We start from the raw sequence: 13861 nt of genomic DNA, 5'->3' as shown, positions 1-13861 counted from the left end.
GTAAAATTTAGGTGCCTAAAAAGTTCCATTGGCCAAGAGATAATGGAGGTAGTATTTGTTGGAGCGTGTGAGCTGTCTGCAGAAGTCGGTGCGCTCCACTGATGAAGAGGAGGAAAAGAGCCGTAAATTTCCTTCTTACATTTTCTGCAGGTTGAAAAGAACACACACACTCAAACACAGGTGCACACGCACACACAAGGAATCATTTTGAAATAGGAGATGGTAAAGACAACTTGTTCTGTCTTATTTAGCACAGAAACATAGATGGGCAAGGAAGAAACTCAACGGGAAGAAGTCGGCATGCAGCACACATGCAATCAGACCTGGTGTCCGTGTCAACATGTGACTCTTGTTTTCCAATCAATATGCTTTTGTTCCCAATCAGATTTCTCGGATAATCCGAACATCATGTGGAAATGCCTTGCTGGTGGGCGTTGGTGGCTCAGGAAAGCAGAGTCTCTCAAGGCTGGCCTCCTTTATAGCTGGCTATCAGATATTCCAGATCACATTAACCAGGTACGATGAAATAAAGCACGACGGCATGCTTTCCCATAGTTCACTTCTCCATAGTGAATTGTTTACTTTGAAAATACACACACACGTATCAACTTAGTGGATTTCTTTTGTCAGCAAATGTTTTACTGACATATAATGTGTAGAAGGATGTGTGTACAGATTGTGAGTGTCACAAATTAAATACACCCATGTAGCCACCACTGGTCTGGCAGTTTGTCCAACTGTGGTGGCTTGTGTGTTGTTGTGATGCTGGAGGCTCTGTCAGTGGTATTTCAAATGCCAGCAGGGACACCCCCAAGTGAACAGGGTTCAGCAGAGCTGCCAGACTAAGAGCAGACAGTGAAGAAGACCCAGCTCCCCACTCTGCCTGAAGAAGCTGCTGAAAACCTTATGTACAGCATTGAAGCATCACCAAAATATTGAAAGCCTAGACAAAGGAAACAACATGGTTGGTGGTACTGCTGGAGGATGGGCCCCTCCGGTTAGAGGGCACTTGAAATGTGACCGCAGCGGAGCCGATTCCTTGAAGGGAAGTCGACGGTCTGCTCTAAAGACAAACCCATCAGTGTTGGAAGAAGTGTGACCAGAGTGCTCCGTAGAGGCAAGGATGGTCTTGGTCTTACAGGCTTTGGACATGTCGTCAGGAGAGAGCAGGAGAAGGATGTGCTGTTTGGTAAAGTGGAGGGACAGCGGGAAAAAGGAAGGCCCCCATGAGATAGACGGACACAGTGGCTGCGCCAGTGGGCCCAGCCAGAGGAACCATCGTGCACGGGTCCCTCTGGGTCGGAGCTGACGCGATGGCACCTAACAACAACAACAAAGCCAGTCCAGATGAAGAATCAAACGTGGCTAGCCCCCCAAAGCACGAACCTCCCATGTCCTGTCCCAGGGACCCCTCCACCCCCAAACTCACTGCCACTGAGTTGATTCCAACTCCAAGAGACCATAGAGGACGGTGAGGCTGCCCCTGTGGGTTTCTTTATAGGAGCAGAAAGCCGCCCTGTTCTTCCTCGGAGCGGCTGCTGGTTTCAAACTGCTGGACTTGCAGTTAGCAGGCCAGCACATACCCAGTACGCCACGAGGGCTCTCCTCAAGGATCATCATTATTTTGCTGATGATCATTCAAACACATTCTTTTAGTTTTGCCTACTTTGGACTTTATATCAATGGAGGAAGACAGGATTTACCCTGTTGTGCCCACACTTCCGTTTGCTCTATTTCTGCCAGATTCATTCCCATTGAAACCTGTAACAACAGTTGGTTAGTTCTTATAGCTAGATAGAATTGTTTTATTGCATATTCATACAACTCATCGCTGATTAAGTGCTTGGCTGATAACTGGTAGTTTGGCAATTACAACCCACCCAGTGGCTCTGGCTCCGTGGTGTAATAAAGACCTGGAGCTCTGTACCAATCAAGATTGCCGTCTAGAAAACTCGGAGCAGACTGGATGGCACTTAACAACAACAACAACAACAACACCTGTTTATAAAGATTTGTTCTCCTCTTCATAGTCTTTGGGCTATTACATGTAGAACCACTATGAATAACCTTAGACACCATCTGGATTTAAGTTGCAGTGGGTTACATGTTGGGCCGCTAACTGCAAGGTCAGCAGTTTGAAACCACGAGCTGCTCTGAGGGAGAAAGATGAGGCTTTCTTCTCCCAGAAAGATTTACAGGCTGGGAAACCCACAGGGGCAATTTCACCCTGTCCTCTAGGGTCACTCTGAGTCAGAGTCAGCTTGCTGGCAGAGAGACTGGTTTTGAGAAGTAAAATGGTATAGGGAGGCCTGTATAGGCTTATCTTTAGTGGTTGGATAACATCATTTCGCGAAGTGCATGTACCAATTTATTCTCCACCCACAGTGCATGGCGGTCTCAGTTACTCCACGTCCTGCTCTACCTTTGGAATTGGGAGGCGCTTCCATGTTATCAGCTCCCCTGGGCCTGCGGTGGCGTCTCGCTGTGGGTTCTGCTTGCATTCCCCTGATGGACACTGGCGTCCAGCACTTTTTCATTTCTCGTGGGCCGAGGGCCAGTTCAAGTCCTGTGGCCAGTTGTTAGAGTGAGTTGTGGCTCTGTTTCTAACCGAGTCTCAGGAATTCCTTGCGTAGTTTGGATACAATTCCTTTATCGGGGAAGAGATTACAAACATCTTCTAGTCGTCGTCTTACCTCTTCATTCTCTTCATGCGTCTTCTGTTAAACAGACCCCTAATTTTAACAAAACGTGATTTATCCCCTCCCTGTGCCCACCCGTATGTGTAGCACCTTTGTTTACCTTAAGTTCATGAAGACAGTCTCCTGAGGGTTCTTCCACATTTGCACCCACGATTTCGTGTCTTTACATTTAACACTATAACCCAACCACAACCTATTTTCTTACAATGTGTGAGGTAGGGGGTGGGTTTTTCTTATCTTTCTGATATGGACATCTAGTTATGGAAGCCAGATGCAGCTTTCGCCTCCCATAAAGATGTACCCACAGGAGCAGCTCTGTTGTGTCCCAGAGGGCCACTGAGAGGCGGAACTGACTCGGTGGCAGTGAGTTTGGTGTTTTGATTTAAGCACCGAGTTGTCATTGTCTTCTTTCCCTTGCCATCGTATGTGACATTGCTACACTGAATTAACTGATCACACACGTGACTGCTCAGTCTGTTCTGCTGCTCTACTGCTCCCATTGCATTATTGCCCACTAGTTTACTGACTGTAGCTTTTGATTATGTCTTGATATTAGATAGTGCAAGAAGCTCTCCATATACATTGTTCTTGAAGATCGTCTTGACTAATTCGGTCTATTTCCATGCACATTTTAGATCATCTTATAAATTCCTCCCACTCACACCCTTCATTTCGCTCCCAAACAAATAGAAACTAAAAGTTAAAAATAAAATTTGATGTTATGAGAGCATTTTAAAATAGCAAATAGATAGGGATTAATCCATTCAAATTAAGCTTAAATATTTAAATTAGTTATCAACATTACAAAATGGGGAGCGTTCAAATGGAACACACATTTCTCATGCTCTAAAGAAATAAAAGATACCACATGACCAGACATATGCACATCTCTATTTATTGCAGCAATTTTTATAATAGCAGAAACACGGAGACAACCCAAAACCTCAACTACAGAGGAATGGATAAGCAAGCTCTGGTACATTCATAGTATGGAATTTTATGCATCAATAAAAACAATGACAACTCTCATAAACACCTCAAGTCATGGAAAAACTAGGGAACATTAGGCTTAGCAGACTCAGTCAATTTTACAAAGATAAATATTTAATATCACCATAGTTATAAGGAAAAAGAAAGAAGAAACGTGGTTGGTAAACCATTAGTCAAGACTACAAGGAGGCCAGGGATGAGAGCAGGAACAGGGAGAGGGGAGGATGGAAACAAGCAAACCCAAAATACATATGTGCAGAACTCAATAGAATATTGCTATTGATTTCACTTTTAAACAGGCGCTATATAGATATAGTAATAGGCTTTAAAAAAACCAGCAACCAAAAACCTTCCAGATTATTTATCCCTCAAGCCTAAATAGTAATTTGAGTGGCTTAAAAAATCATAAGGAAAGTAAAATTAAAATGGATTTGGAGTCTTTAATGACAAGTTCATCTCAAACGAACAAACAAATCTCTGACTTTCTTTGAAATCAATCAAAGATGTGGCCTGGACCGGAGTTGAGCACACTGTACCCTTAGATGGGACAACGGTGACCCCTCTAGTGTACCAGAGGCCAACCAGCCCGCCACCCTCCTGGCCTCACCTTCCTGATCACTGTGGGCTTGTGAGTTTGTGGTCCTGAGGTAGGTGTAGCTGCGCCAATTGCAGCCAGAAATGACAGAGACTTACCTGCACTATGGCAGCCGACCTGGGATTAGCACACAGGAGTCAGGTAAATGAAGCAGAGAGGGCTCTGCCATCGATTGCATACGGGGTGAAGAAGAGTGAGTGCAGGCTGACACTTTGATTTCTCGAGTGGTTTATATCAACCTGCATTAAAAGGAAAACCGTGTTCACATTTATAGCTGCTTGTCTTGTAACTGTCTTATTTATAATTACTATCAAATCATGACTTTTGGACTCTTGTAACTGTCTTATTTATAATTACTATCAAATCATGATTTTTTACTAACGCTATCAAAATTCATGTTGAGCAAGTTAACCAATGATCGTTTTCAAGGTGTGAATGAGAATTTCAGTGACCAACCGCTCTGTGGGGGACAGATGTAGCCGTTGGCTTCCCTGAAGATTTACAGCCTTGGAAGTTCTCTGAGGGCAGTTCTGCTTTGTCCTATACAGTCGCGATGAGTCAGCATTGATGGCAGTGGACAAGATGAGAATTCAGTGCAGAAGCTATTGCCTATGAGATGTCTATGTGAGAGAGACCGGGAAGAGAGGAGGAAGTGCCCAATGGCCACTAGAAACCAAGGAGTTGAGAGTAGGGATGTCTATTAAGTGAGGTCTAGGAATGAGAAAGTAGCAAGCAGTGTGATGAAGCCAGAACACACGTCGTCTGGGAGCTGTCGGGTGGCACCAACAGTTAAATGTTGGATTGCTAAGGGACAAGCTGCCTCTTCCAAGCCACCCAGAGACACCTCGGAAACAAGTCTGTCAATCGGTTTCCAAATCGAACAACTGAATTGTATGTGAATGGATATATTGGATTGTGTACGATATGGCAAAACAAAACAAAACTGTTACAGGAACGGGGAAAAAGCAGGTTCCTGGGGAAGTAGGGTGGGCAGGGAGAGGGTAAAGGGGAGTTGATAGCAAGGCGTTCAAGAAGAAAGAAATGTTTTGATTGTGGTAGCCATTGTACAACATTGTTTGATGTGATTGAACGATGGAATGATATGATATCTGTAAGAGCTCCCAATGTAATGATTAATAATAATGACGATCAAAGATGGCAGCCTTTGGAGCAGCCCTACTTGGCCCACCATCATGAACGGAAGTCCCCTTGATGGCCACGGACACTCCTGGCAACATCTTCAGAGCTCAGAGCAACCTTCCACGTGCGTATCGTTATTCTTGCTGGCGGAGAAATGGAAGCTGGGAAGTGTGACATCACTTCTCTAGGGTCGCAGAGCACGGATGCGAGCTGAGGTCTTTCTGGTGGCAAAGCCTGTAGTGTTTCCATTGGACCACGTGGCGTACACTTACCTTTGTATGAGTTGTATGGTGAAATCAAGTGATGACTTCATTGTGGTTTTTGCCATTTTCCGGACTCCTCAGAAATTACGTACTGCACTCTAGATGTCTGCTTTTGTTAAACAACAACAACAACACATTGCTTCTGTTAGCACATTTTTGCAGGAAAGAGAGTAAACAGGAAAAGATCTCCTTTTCTACGCTGTAACCGCCTAATTACAACATTTCCATTATTTATACATTACGCAATGCAGTCTCCCCTTCAGGCTTGCTCTCTACGTAGCCACTTAGTGAGTTATGTAGTTTGCCATGGTATATAATTTATCGCTAATTTTACTAAGAACTTATGGTGAATCTCTCACCAGTCCAAATTAATCAGACACATTTCAGACATGACCTTTGAATTCACTTCTGTGAATATAACTTCTTGCTGGAAACTGCCAGCTTGCAGGGACTGGGGAAAAAAAGTGTTTCTCTGGTGTCCGTGATGGTTCATAGCTCACGTCTGGCTGACTCCTCACTCCTCACATCCTTCATGAGGAGAGAACACGGCCGCATGACAGTCACAGGAGGGCTCATCTCCTTGTGTGTGTGTTTTCAGCAGGCACCCGGGTTGGCAGTCCACCGGAGCAGTACAGGTGGTGCTGTGATTATTGGGGGCGATTACGAGATGTCGAGGTACCCTCTGACTGGCTCCCTGTTTTTAGAATGCGGCCACTTCTGCTACTCTTCCCTAAGGTCCTACAATGTGAGCAACCTAACCGAGGACTTAAAGAGTCTGTACAAGGTGGCTGGCGCCGATGGGAAGGGCATCACCTTCATCTTTACGGACAATGAAATAAAGGACGAGGCTTTCTTGGAATATCTGAACAACCTGCTATCCTCAGGGGAGGTAAGTCTCTCGCGGCTAGCGAAAATGTGCTTTTCTTTCTTTTTTTTTTTTTTAAAAAGTTGATTCTAGATTTTCCAGTCCATTTCAAATAGTATCCCTTATTTGTTCTTATTTTATCCCTTATCAGTCCTCAAATGGATCCTGGGAGAAGCAGCGCAGGGAGTCAAATGTTGGGTGGTGAACTGAAAGGTCGCCGGTTCCAACCCCTCTGTCACTCCATGGGAGGAGGAGGGTGCTATTGTGAAGATCAGATATAGCCATGGAAGCCCTATGGAACAATTCTATTTAGTCTTTTAGGGTCTCTGTGTGTTAGAATCAAGGCAGCATCCATAGGTTTGGAGGTTTTAGGACGATTCCGTGGTAGAATTCACACTTTCCACGAGGGAGCCCTGGGTTCTATTCGGTGGACAACCTCTTCAGCACCTCGTGGGCAGCCACCGTCTGAGTGGTGGATCACACGTTGCTGTGCCGCTGAACAGGTGCTAGTGGAGCTTCTAGAACCAGAGAGGGCTGGCCATCTACTTCCCCAAATCAGCCAAAGAAAATCCTATAGGTCACACTGGTCCTGCTGCCGTGCATCTTAGAGATGGTACAGGAACGGGCAACATTTCCTTCCGTCGTGCAGAGTCTGGCCCGATAGCAGCCAGTGACAAGAGGGGTATGATACAGCACGTTGGATGAGTTACTCTATCGGTAAGCCGATATCGATTTCACCACTTCAGACACCACTTGGACCAGGATGTCCAAGGACGCTTACACCTTCGGCGCTTCAATAGAAGGATATTGAGAGTCTGCATATAGTTGTACTCCTGGCGAAGCTTTACGGCAGTGTGGGATCTGCAAGGTCTCTCTCTCTCCTGGCTAGATTTCAGCCTCGGTCCTTGGCTCCGCACGAGAAAGATTTCACGCCGAAGCCGGGCTCGATATCCAAGTGAATTTAATGAGAGTTAAAAGAAGCTTCAGGTTTTACGCGGCACCCATAGGATTCCTTTGACCATGCAGCCTGGCAGAGACTGCTCGGGGTCATGCAAGGATCTCTCTCCCAAGTTTCCTCCCACGAAGACGACCAGAAAAGACCCTCTCCCTTCTGGTACCTGCCTTTTCAAGGGTTCCCGGGGGATGCGTGGTGAATGACCCCAGGTCGCTCCTATTGGCTGAATTGCAGTCACGTGGCCCAGATGGGTTGCTCCAGGTGTAACACCCATCCAAGCCCACTGGCCGGAAAATCCAGCTTTGTCCTATGCTGGCTCTCCTGGGCATGCGTCAATGGACTTCCCATCCCTGATGCTAGCTACCTAACAGATCCAGCCTCACAACCGAATGGTCCTGAGGTTTGGTGTGTGCGATTAGGGAAGAGAAGAGTGATAGACAGTGGAGCATACAGAGGTCCGCTCCGATACCGGGATCAAGAGAACAAGTTTATTTCACAAAGAGTGTATATAATAGAGGCGTGCAAGCCTCCATCAGGCACAAACACAATAGACTGGGCAAAGTGTACATCTGAGACATCCTGATTTCTTTGGGGAGAACATCTCAAAGGAAGTGTCTGGCAGGTGAGTGAGCAATGTTGCCTAATGATGCCAATCGCCCTACAAGACTATTAAACAGCAGACTGTGGATGCTGTAGAGATGAGCATATTCTTGACAGCATGTGTGAGAAACTAGGTGTCTGGAGGAGGAGACTTATTTTATAGAGGCTACAGGTGAAGAGCCTATTTCCTGAGGAGCATATGTATCTGGCTTCCTCTCAACTCACAGGAAAAGGGTGTTGATTTTGCTTTAAGTACTAGAAAGCTAAGGGACAAAGGGTACGCCTACTTCTAGCATGATAAAGAAAACAAGGAACTTGGCTGCTTCTTAGGCGTCTTACAGCAGAGTAATGAAAAGCCAGGCACCCATAAAAGGCAGAGTTTTTTTAGCCTCTTAAAGGAGGGTAGTTGTGGGAAGAACTCTTCATCTGGTCTTATCGCTATTGAGGAGCAGTGAAAGTTTTCCAAGCCCTGTGGTTACCAACTGCTTCCACTTTCATCCAAGTTCTTAGTTTCCTGCTCCACAGCAACACAGTAACCATATACCTACCACCAGATCAGTACAGAAAGACACATCAAGTCAATGTGTGCGGTTTCCTTTGTGTACTCTAGAAGGGGCCCCGCAGAGCATATGTGCTTCCTCCATAAGACATCCAGTCGTGTGCGTGCTAGATTTCGGCCCAGAAAGTTTGCTTGGTGTTCACGCTCCAGGGGTTTTATTGAGCGTTGGTTTGTACTCGAAGCGATCCTGGCGGCACAGCGGTTAAAGGCATAGGGGCTAACAAGGTTCGTGGTTTGAACCCACCAGCTGCTCTGCAGTGGGAGGAAGATGTGGCCGTCTCCTTCCGTAACAATTCCTGCATTAGCAACCCCATGGGGCAATTCAATCCACCCCCTGTCCTGGAGGGTCACTTTGAGTTAGAATTTACTTGATGGTAATGGGCTGTGTCGGGTTGGGTTCTTCCTACTACTAGGTTGACCAGGGGTAACTGGCTCACTTTAAACTGGGAGCACTAACCATGGCGAGCACGAGGAGTGGGCCAAGCATTGGGGTAATTAATCCTCCTCAGAGGGTGGCTATCAGTTGGAATCAACTTGATGGCATGGGTATGGTTTGGGTTGGTTCTTGTACTCACTCTCTGCTTCACCACAGCTAACAAAATCCTGATTCCCAGAGGAAAGCAGATAGGCATCATCTATCACATTGCTTGCGTAATACGGTCTGGCACGGCAGGACAAGGGAAGGAAACTCTCCAGTGCCCAGATGCCAGTGGCCAGCACACTCTTCTAAAGATCGGCTTGCTGTAGTAACGCAGTCCTGCACAATGGAGTCTCTTGAAGCTTCGTTGTTCGCAGACGAGTTCTGTGCAGTGGAGCTGGAGTTGAGGCCCTGGAGTTGAAGACCGGAGGGCAGCACTGGACACTTCAAAAAGACAACTGCAGGGGTGGAGGAGCTAGCTTTCCATGATAGCTAATTGAGCCAAGGGAAGCACGCTGACCAGCTTGCCCAATAGAAAGCTGTAATCTCTGGCAAGCAGGGGATTTAACTGCTGAGATCAGAAAGGAAATCTTTTAAAAGACGAAGTGTTGGTAAAGGGGGGTGGGGGTTATGGGGGAGAAAGAACCAGAATTTTGGTTGTGAAGTCACAGTGAAACAAAACAAAACTCCACACCCACTGCCATCGAGTTGGGCAGGGTAGAACTGCCACTGTGGGTTTCTGAGACTGTAACGGTTTCAGGAGTAGCTGACTCCTCATCTCTCTCCCACCGAGAGACTGGTGATTTCGAACATGCTCACCTTGAGGATCGCAGCCCAGCTCGTAAGCACTATGCCACCAGGGCCAGTGATGGACTCTTAACACCCAACACACTTTCTTGTCTGTTCCTCAAAGATCTCCAATCTGTTTGCACGGGATGAGATGGACGAAATCACACAGAGCCTGATATCGGTGATGAAGAGGGAGCTGCCCCGTCACCCCCCGACCTTTGATAATCTGTATGAGTACTTCATTTCCAGGTCCAGGAGGAACTTGCATGTGGTTCTCTGCTTTTCTCCAGTGAGTGTTTGCTCTCATCTCTGTCGATGCGGGAGGAGGGCTTTTCGAATGATGTAAATGTGATGTAGTCAATTTGCCTTCTCTGACGACACCGATGTGCATGTCCACAGAAACTAACGCCTGTATTCATTTCACCATCATTAATATGTCACCGCCACCCCTCTCCACTGATCGAGCTCTCATAGCAAATTGTGCTGATTTTGGATAGTCATGCTATCAGAAATGATGGCACAGCTTATAATTAAAAAATAAGTTACCTAGACATATAGATTGCTTTTTCCTGATTACCGAGATGATCTTATCCAGTTCCACCTCCAATAAGGATCTATCATTGTGTTAATCTGGGTTGGATTGAGAAACAAATCCAGAGACACACATATGTGTGTAAGAAAGAACTTTATATCCAAGAGCAATTGTGCATTCAGGTCAAGACCATGAATTTGATATTAGCCCATATGTCTGATAACAGTCTATAAATTCCTCTTCAGACTCATGCAACATATGCAATGATGTTAAATGCAGGAAGATCACAGGCCAGTGGGTGGAAAGTCTTGTGGATCCAGTGGCAGTGGAGGCACCTCAGTGCTGGCAGGGGTCTCCATGTGGTTCCTCCAGCTCCAGAGCTCTGGTTCCATCAGGGTAGCTCCTTGGGGCTTGTCCACAGGAAGATGAAGCAGAGAGTGTCTCTCACCTCCAGGGGAGGAAGACAGGAGTTCCCAGAATCCTCAGAAGAAGGCCATGCCCACACAGAGGCCTCATTGGCTATGACCTGATTGACAGGCTTGACCCCACCCCTTTGCCAGTTGTGAGGAGATTATGTAACTGCCACAACCGTCTAAAATGTGCCCGACACCGAGTCTGTTATTTTCCAGCTTGCTGCGTGGGGTCCCACGTGGGAGCCGCTGGCTCACACAGAAGCGCACTTGTGTGCGTGGCTCGGGACTGGGCAGTGTTTCGTTCTGTTTGACACGGGGTCGCTGTGAGTCCCAACTGATTCCACAGCACCTAACAACAATGACAAGCCCACATTTTACCATCGGGACGACAGATTCTCTTCCTTGGTCACACTGGCTGGTGGCCATTGTCCTGGAGAGGACTCCGTCATCATGGCACTGCTGTAGGGACTCTCACTGACTTACAAGCCGGCCTGCCTAATTTTTCGGTAGTCTTCTTGCCAGAAAGGACCCAGGGGGCTCAGTGGTTAAGGGCCTAGCTGCTAACAGAAAGGTCAGTTGTTTGAACCCGCGAGCCCCTTGGTGGCAGGAAGACGGGGCAGTCTGTTTCCCTAAAGATGGAAACCCTGTGGGGTGGTTGGACTGTGTCTTCTGGGGGAGCTGTGGACCTGGACCAATTCAACAGCAAGGGCTTAATCACTGGAAAGTTCAATGAACTGACTTTAGCCCCCCTGTACAGTGTCCATCTGATGTTTGATTCTGCCCGTGAAATGAACCTGGCCCTTCGCCCAAGCTTCACGCATTGTGAGGAAGCATATGTGGATCTCCCAAGCTCTTTCCTTTCAGGCCAAGCATCTCCCGTCTCTTCGTTGGCTCTCACTTGTCAGAGTGTCCAGGACTCTCCTCGTCCTGACCATCCCTCTCTAGTTTTCTTCCCACCCCCATTTCCTCTTCAAAAGCCCTGCTGGCCTAGTGGTTACGCGTCGGGCTGCTGACTGTAAGGCCAACAGTTCGAAACCCTCAGATGCTTCTCGGGAGAAAGACAGGGCTTTCCTTCTCCCATAGAGAGTTCCAGTCTCAGAAACTCACAGCGACAGGTCTATGCTGCCGTAGTGGGTCGCTATGAGTTGGCCTCGACTCGATGGCAGTGAGTTTGGGATTTTGGGAGTCCTCTTAAAAAAGTATCTCTGTAACCAAACTCAACGATGCTTATGTAGTCTCAGGACAAGGAAGAGCGTGGAACTATTGCTTCCCCTCGTCCAGACACTCCATTTATAACTTCATGCCGCCCAAGCTCATATTAATATCTATGTGTGTGTACATATATAATATTTGTGAAGCCATGCTGTTGCCGCAGAATTCATAAAGCAGAGGGTGGGGGTCCTCTCTCTAGCCTACTTCTAACCTCTCTGTGTTTCTGCTGCGTTTTCACGTCGCCGTCACCAGGTTGGCGAGAAGTTCCGAGCGCGCTCGCTGAAGTTTCCCGGCTTGATCTCAGGATGCACTATGGACTGGTTCAGTCGCTGGCCGAAGGAGGCGCTGATCGCCGTGGCCTCCTATTTCCTTTCAGGCTACAACATTGTCTGCTCCAGCGAAACCAAAAGACAAGTCGTGGAGACCATGGGCCTCTTCCACGATCTGGTTTCAGAGAACTGTGAAAATTACTTCCAGAGGTAAGGGACAGCACAGAAGCAATAGGGTTGGCAGAATCTCTGTCCAGGTTCACCCCAAAGAGGAATTCAATGTCACGCCCACTGAGAGCCTCGTCCTGTTGACCGAACATGAAGTCCCTGCTGTACTTAGCTGTTTCTTGTCTCCACTGTCTTCCCCTGGCCATCGATTATGCCTCAAAAGGATGACACATCAACGAGATGTAAAAATTAACCAGTGTCCGCACTTAAATACCTCCTTTCCCCTCCGGATTTCATAGTAACAGCTGCTTAATGAGTCACTTTATTCCATTTGCTTAATTTTGTTTTGCAAATGACTTTAATGGATTCATTATAAAGGACTTAAAATTAGCTCCTTTTTTCAAATGCATTATTCATTGTGATTAAAGAAGTGCATTGTGATTAAAGAAGTGTTTTAGCGGTTCTTTATTACCTTATGTTAAGGGAACACGGAGGTTTTGTGTTTGCATTGCTTATGTCTGGTCATAGTCTCATGCCAAGTCATTATGAAACAAAATTTTAATTGACTGTTGGCAAGTCCGCAGGACCCCTGATGGTGTAGTGGGTTACATGTTTGACTGCTATGCCGAGGTTAGCGGTTTGATCCCACCAGCTGCCCCACGGGAGAAAGAGGAGGCCCTGCGCCCCAAAGAACAGTTCTACTCTGCCCTAAAGCTTTACTCTGCTGAGGAGTCCACTTGATGGCAGTGCGCCAGTTGGAAAGTGCCCTCCCTAAAAGCAGTGATGGTGTTCCCTGTGCGGAAGTCAGTGCTTACCGTCCAAAAATACACGCTGCCCTCCCCCAGAGCCTAGCATGGTGGTCAGTATGCAAACCTGACAAATGCGGGCTAGGGTGGAGTTAACATCCATCTTCAGAGCCTTCTCCCTTACAGGTGATGTGGGCTTCCCTCATCTGTCTCCTTTCAATGTTACAAACCAACCCAAGCTCGCTGTCATCAAGGCAAGTCTGACTCATAGCAACTCGATAAGCCGGAGTAGAACTGCCCTGTGGGTTTCTGAGACGGTCACTCTTTATGGGCATGGGAAACCAGGTCTTTCTCCCTGTAGTGACACAGAGCCCCCTAGAAAGGTCCTGCCTGATTTTTCTGGGTAGCCTGTTCATTCTACTTCTGGGGCATCCACATCACCGAAGCTTGTCTGTCCTGCACCTAGAGAGTTCTAGATGCTCTCTCACCTTCTCCCAGTAAGTCAGGGGTATTCATTCTTACTGGTAGAGAGAGTTTCTTTCTACCTGACTTGAACTTCGCTTCCTACTGTCATCTGTGGAGATGAATGTTCACCTTCACACGGCTACAGGAGCCTATTTAATTCTTTGGTTTTTTTTAATTTGGCAT

General features: G+C 46.9%; 1 protein-coding gene across 1 annotated transcript in view; it reads left to right on the top strand.

Annotated features, from left to right (window-relative positions):
- DNAH8 (dynein axonemal heavy chain 8) overlaps positions 1–13861 on the top strand; it is a 358510-nt gene that overhangs the window by 200572 nt on the left and 144077 nt on the right. Inside the window, exons 61-64 of the mRNA XM_075554113.1 lie at positions 386–516; positions 6423–6576; positions 9998–10162; positions 12283–12509. Coding sequence (XP_075410228.1) covers positions 386–516; positions 6423–6576; positions 9998–10162; positions 12283–12509 — 677 coding nt within the window. The remainder of the gene's footprint in view (positions 1–385; positions 517–6422; positions 6577–9997; positions 10163–12282; positions 12510–13861) is intronic.

Source organism: Tenrec ecaudatus, chromosome 7, assembly GCF_050624435.1.
Source record: "Tenrec ecaudatus isolate mTenEca1 chromosome 7, mTenEca1.hap1, whole genome shotgun sequence".
Classification (NCBI taxonomy): Eukaryota; Metazoa; Chordata; class Mammalia; order Afrosoricida; family Tenrecidae; genus Tenrec; species Tenrec ecaudatus.
This window is presented reverse-complemented; position numbering and strand designations above follow the sequence as displayed.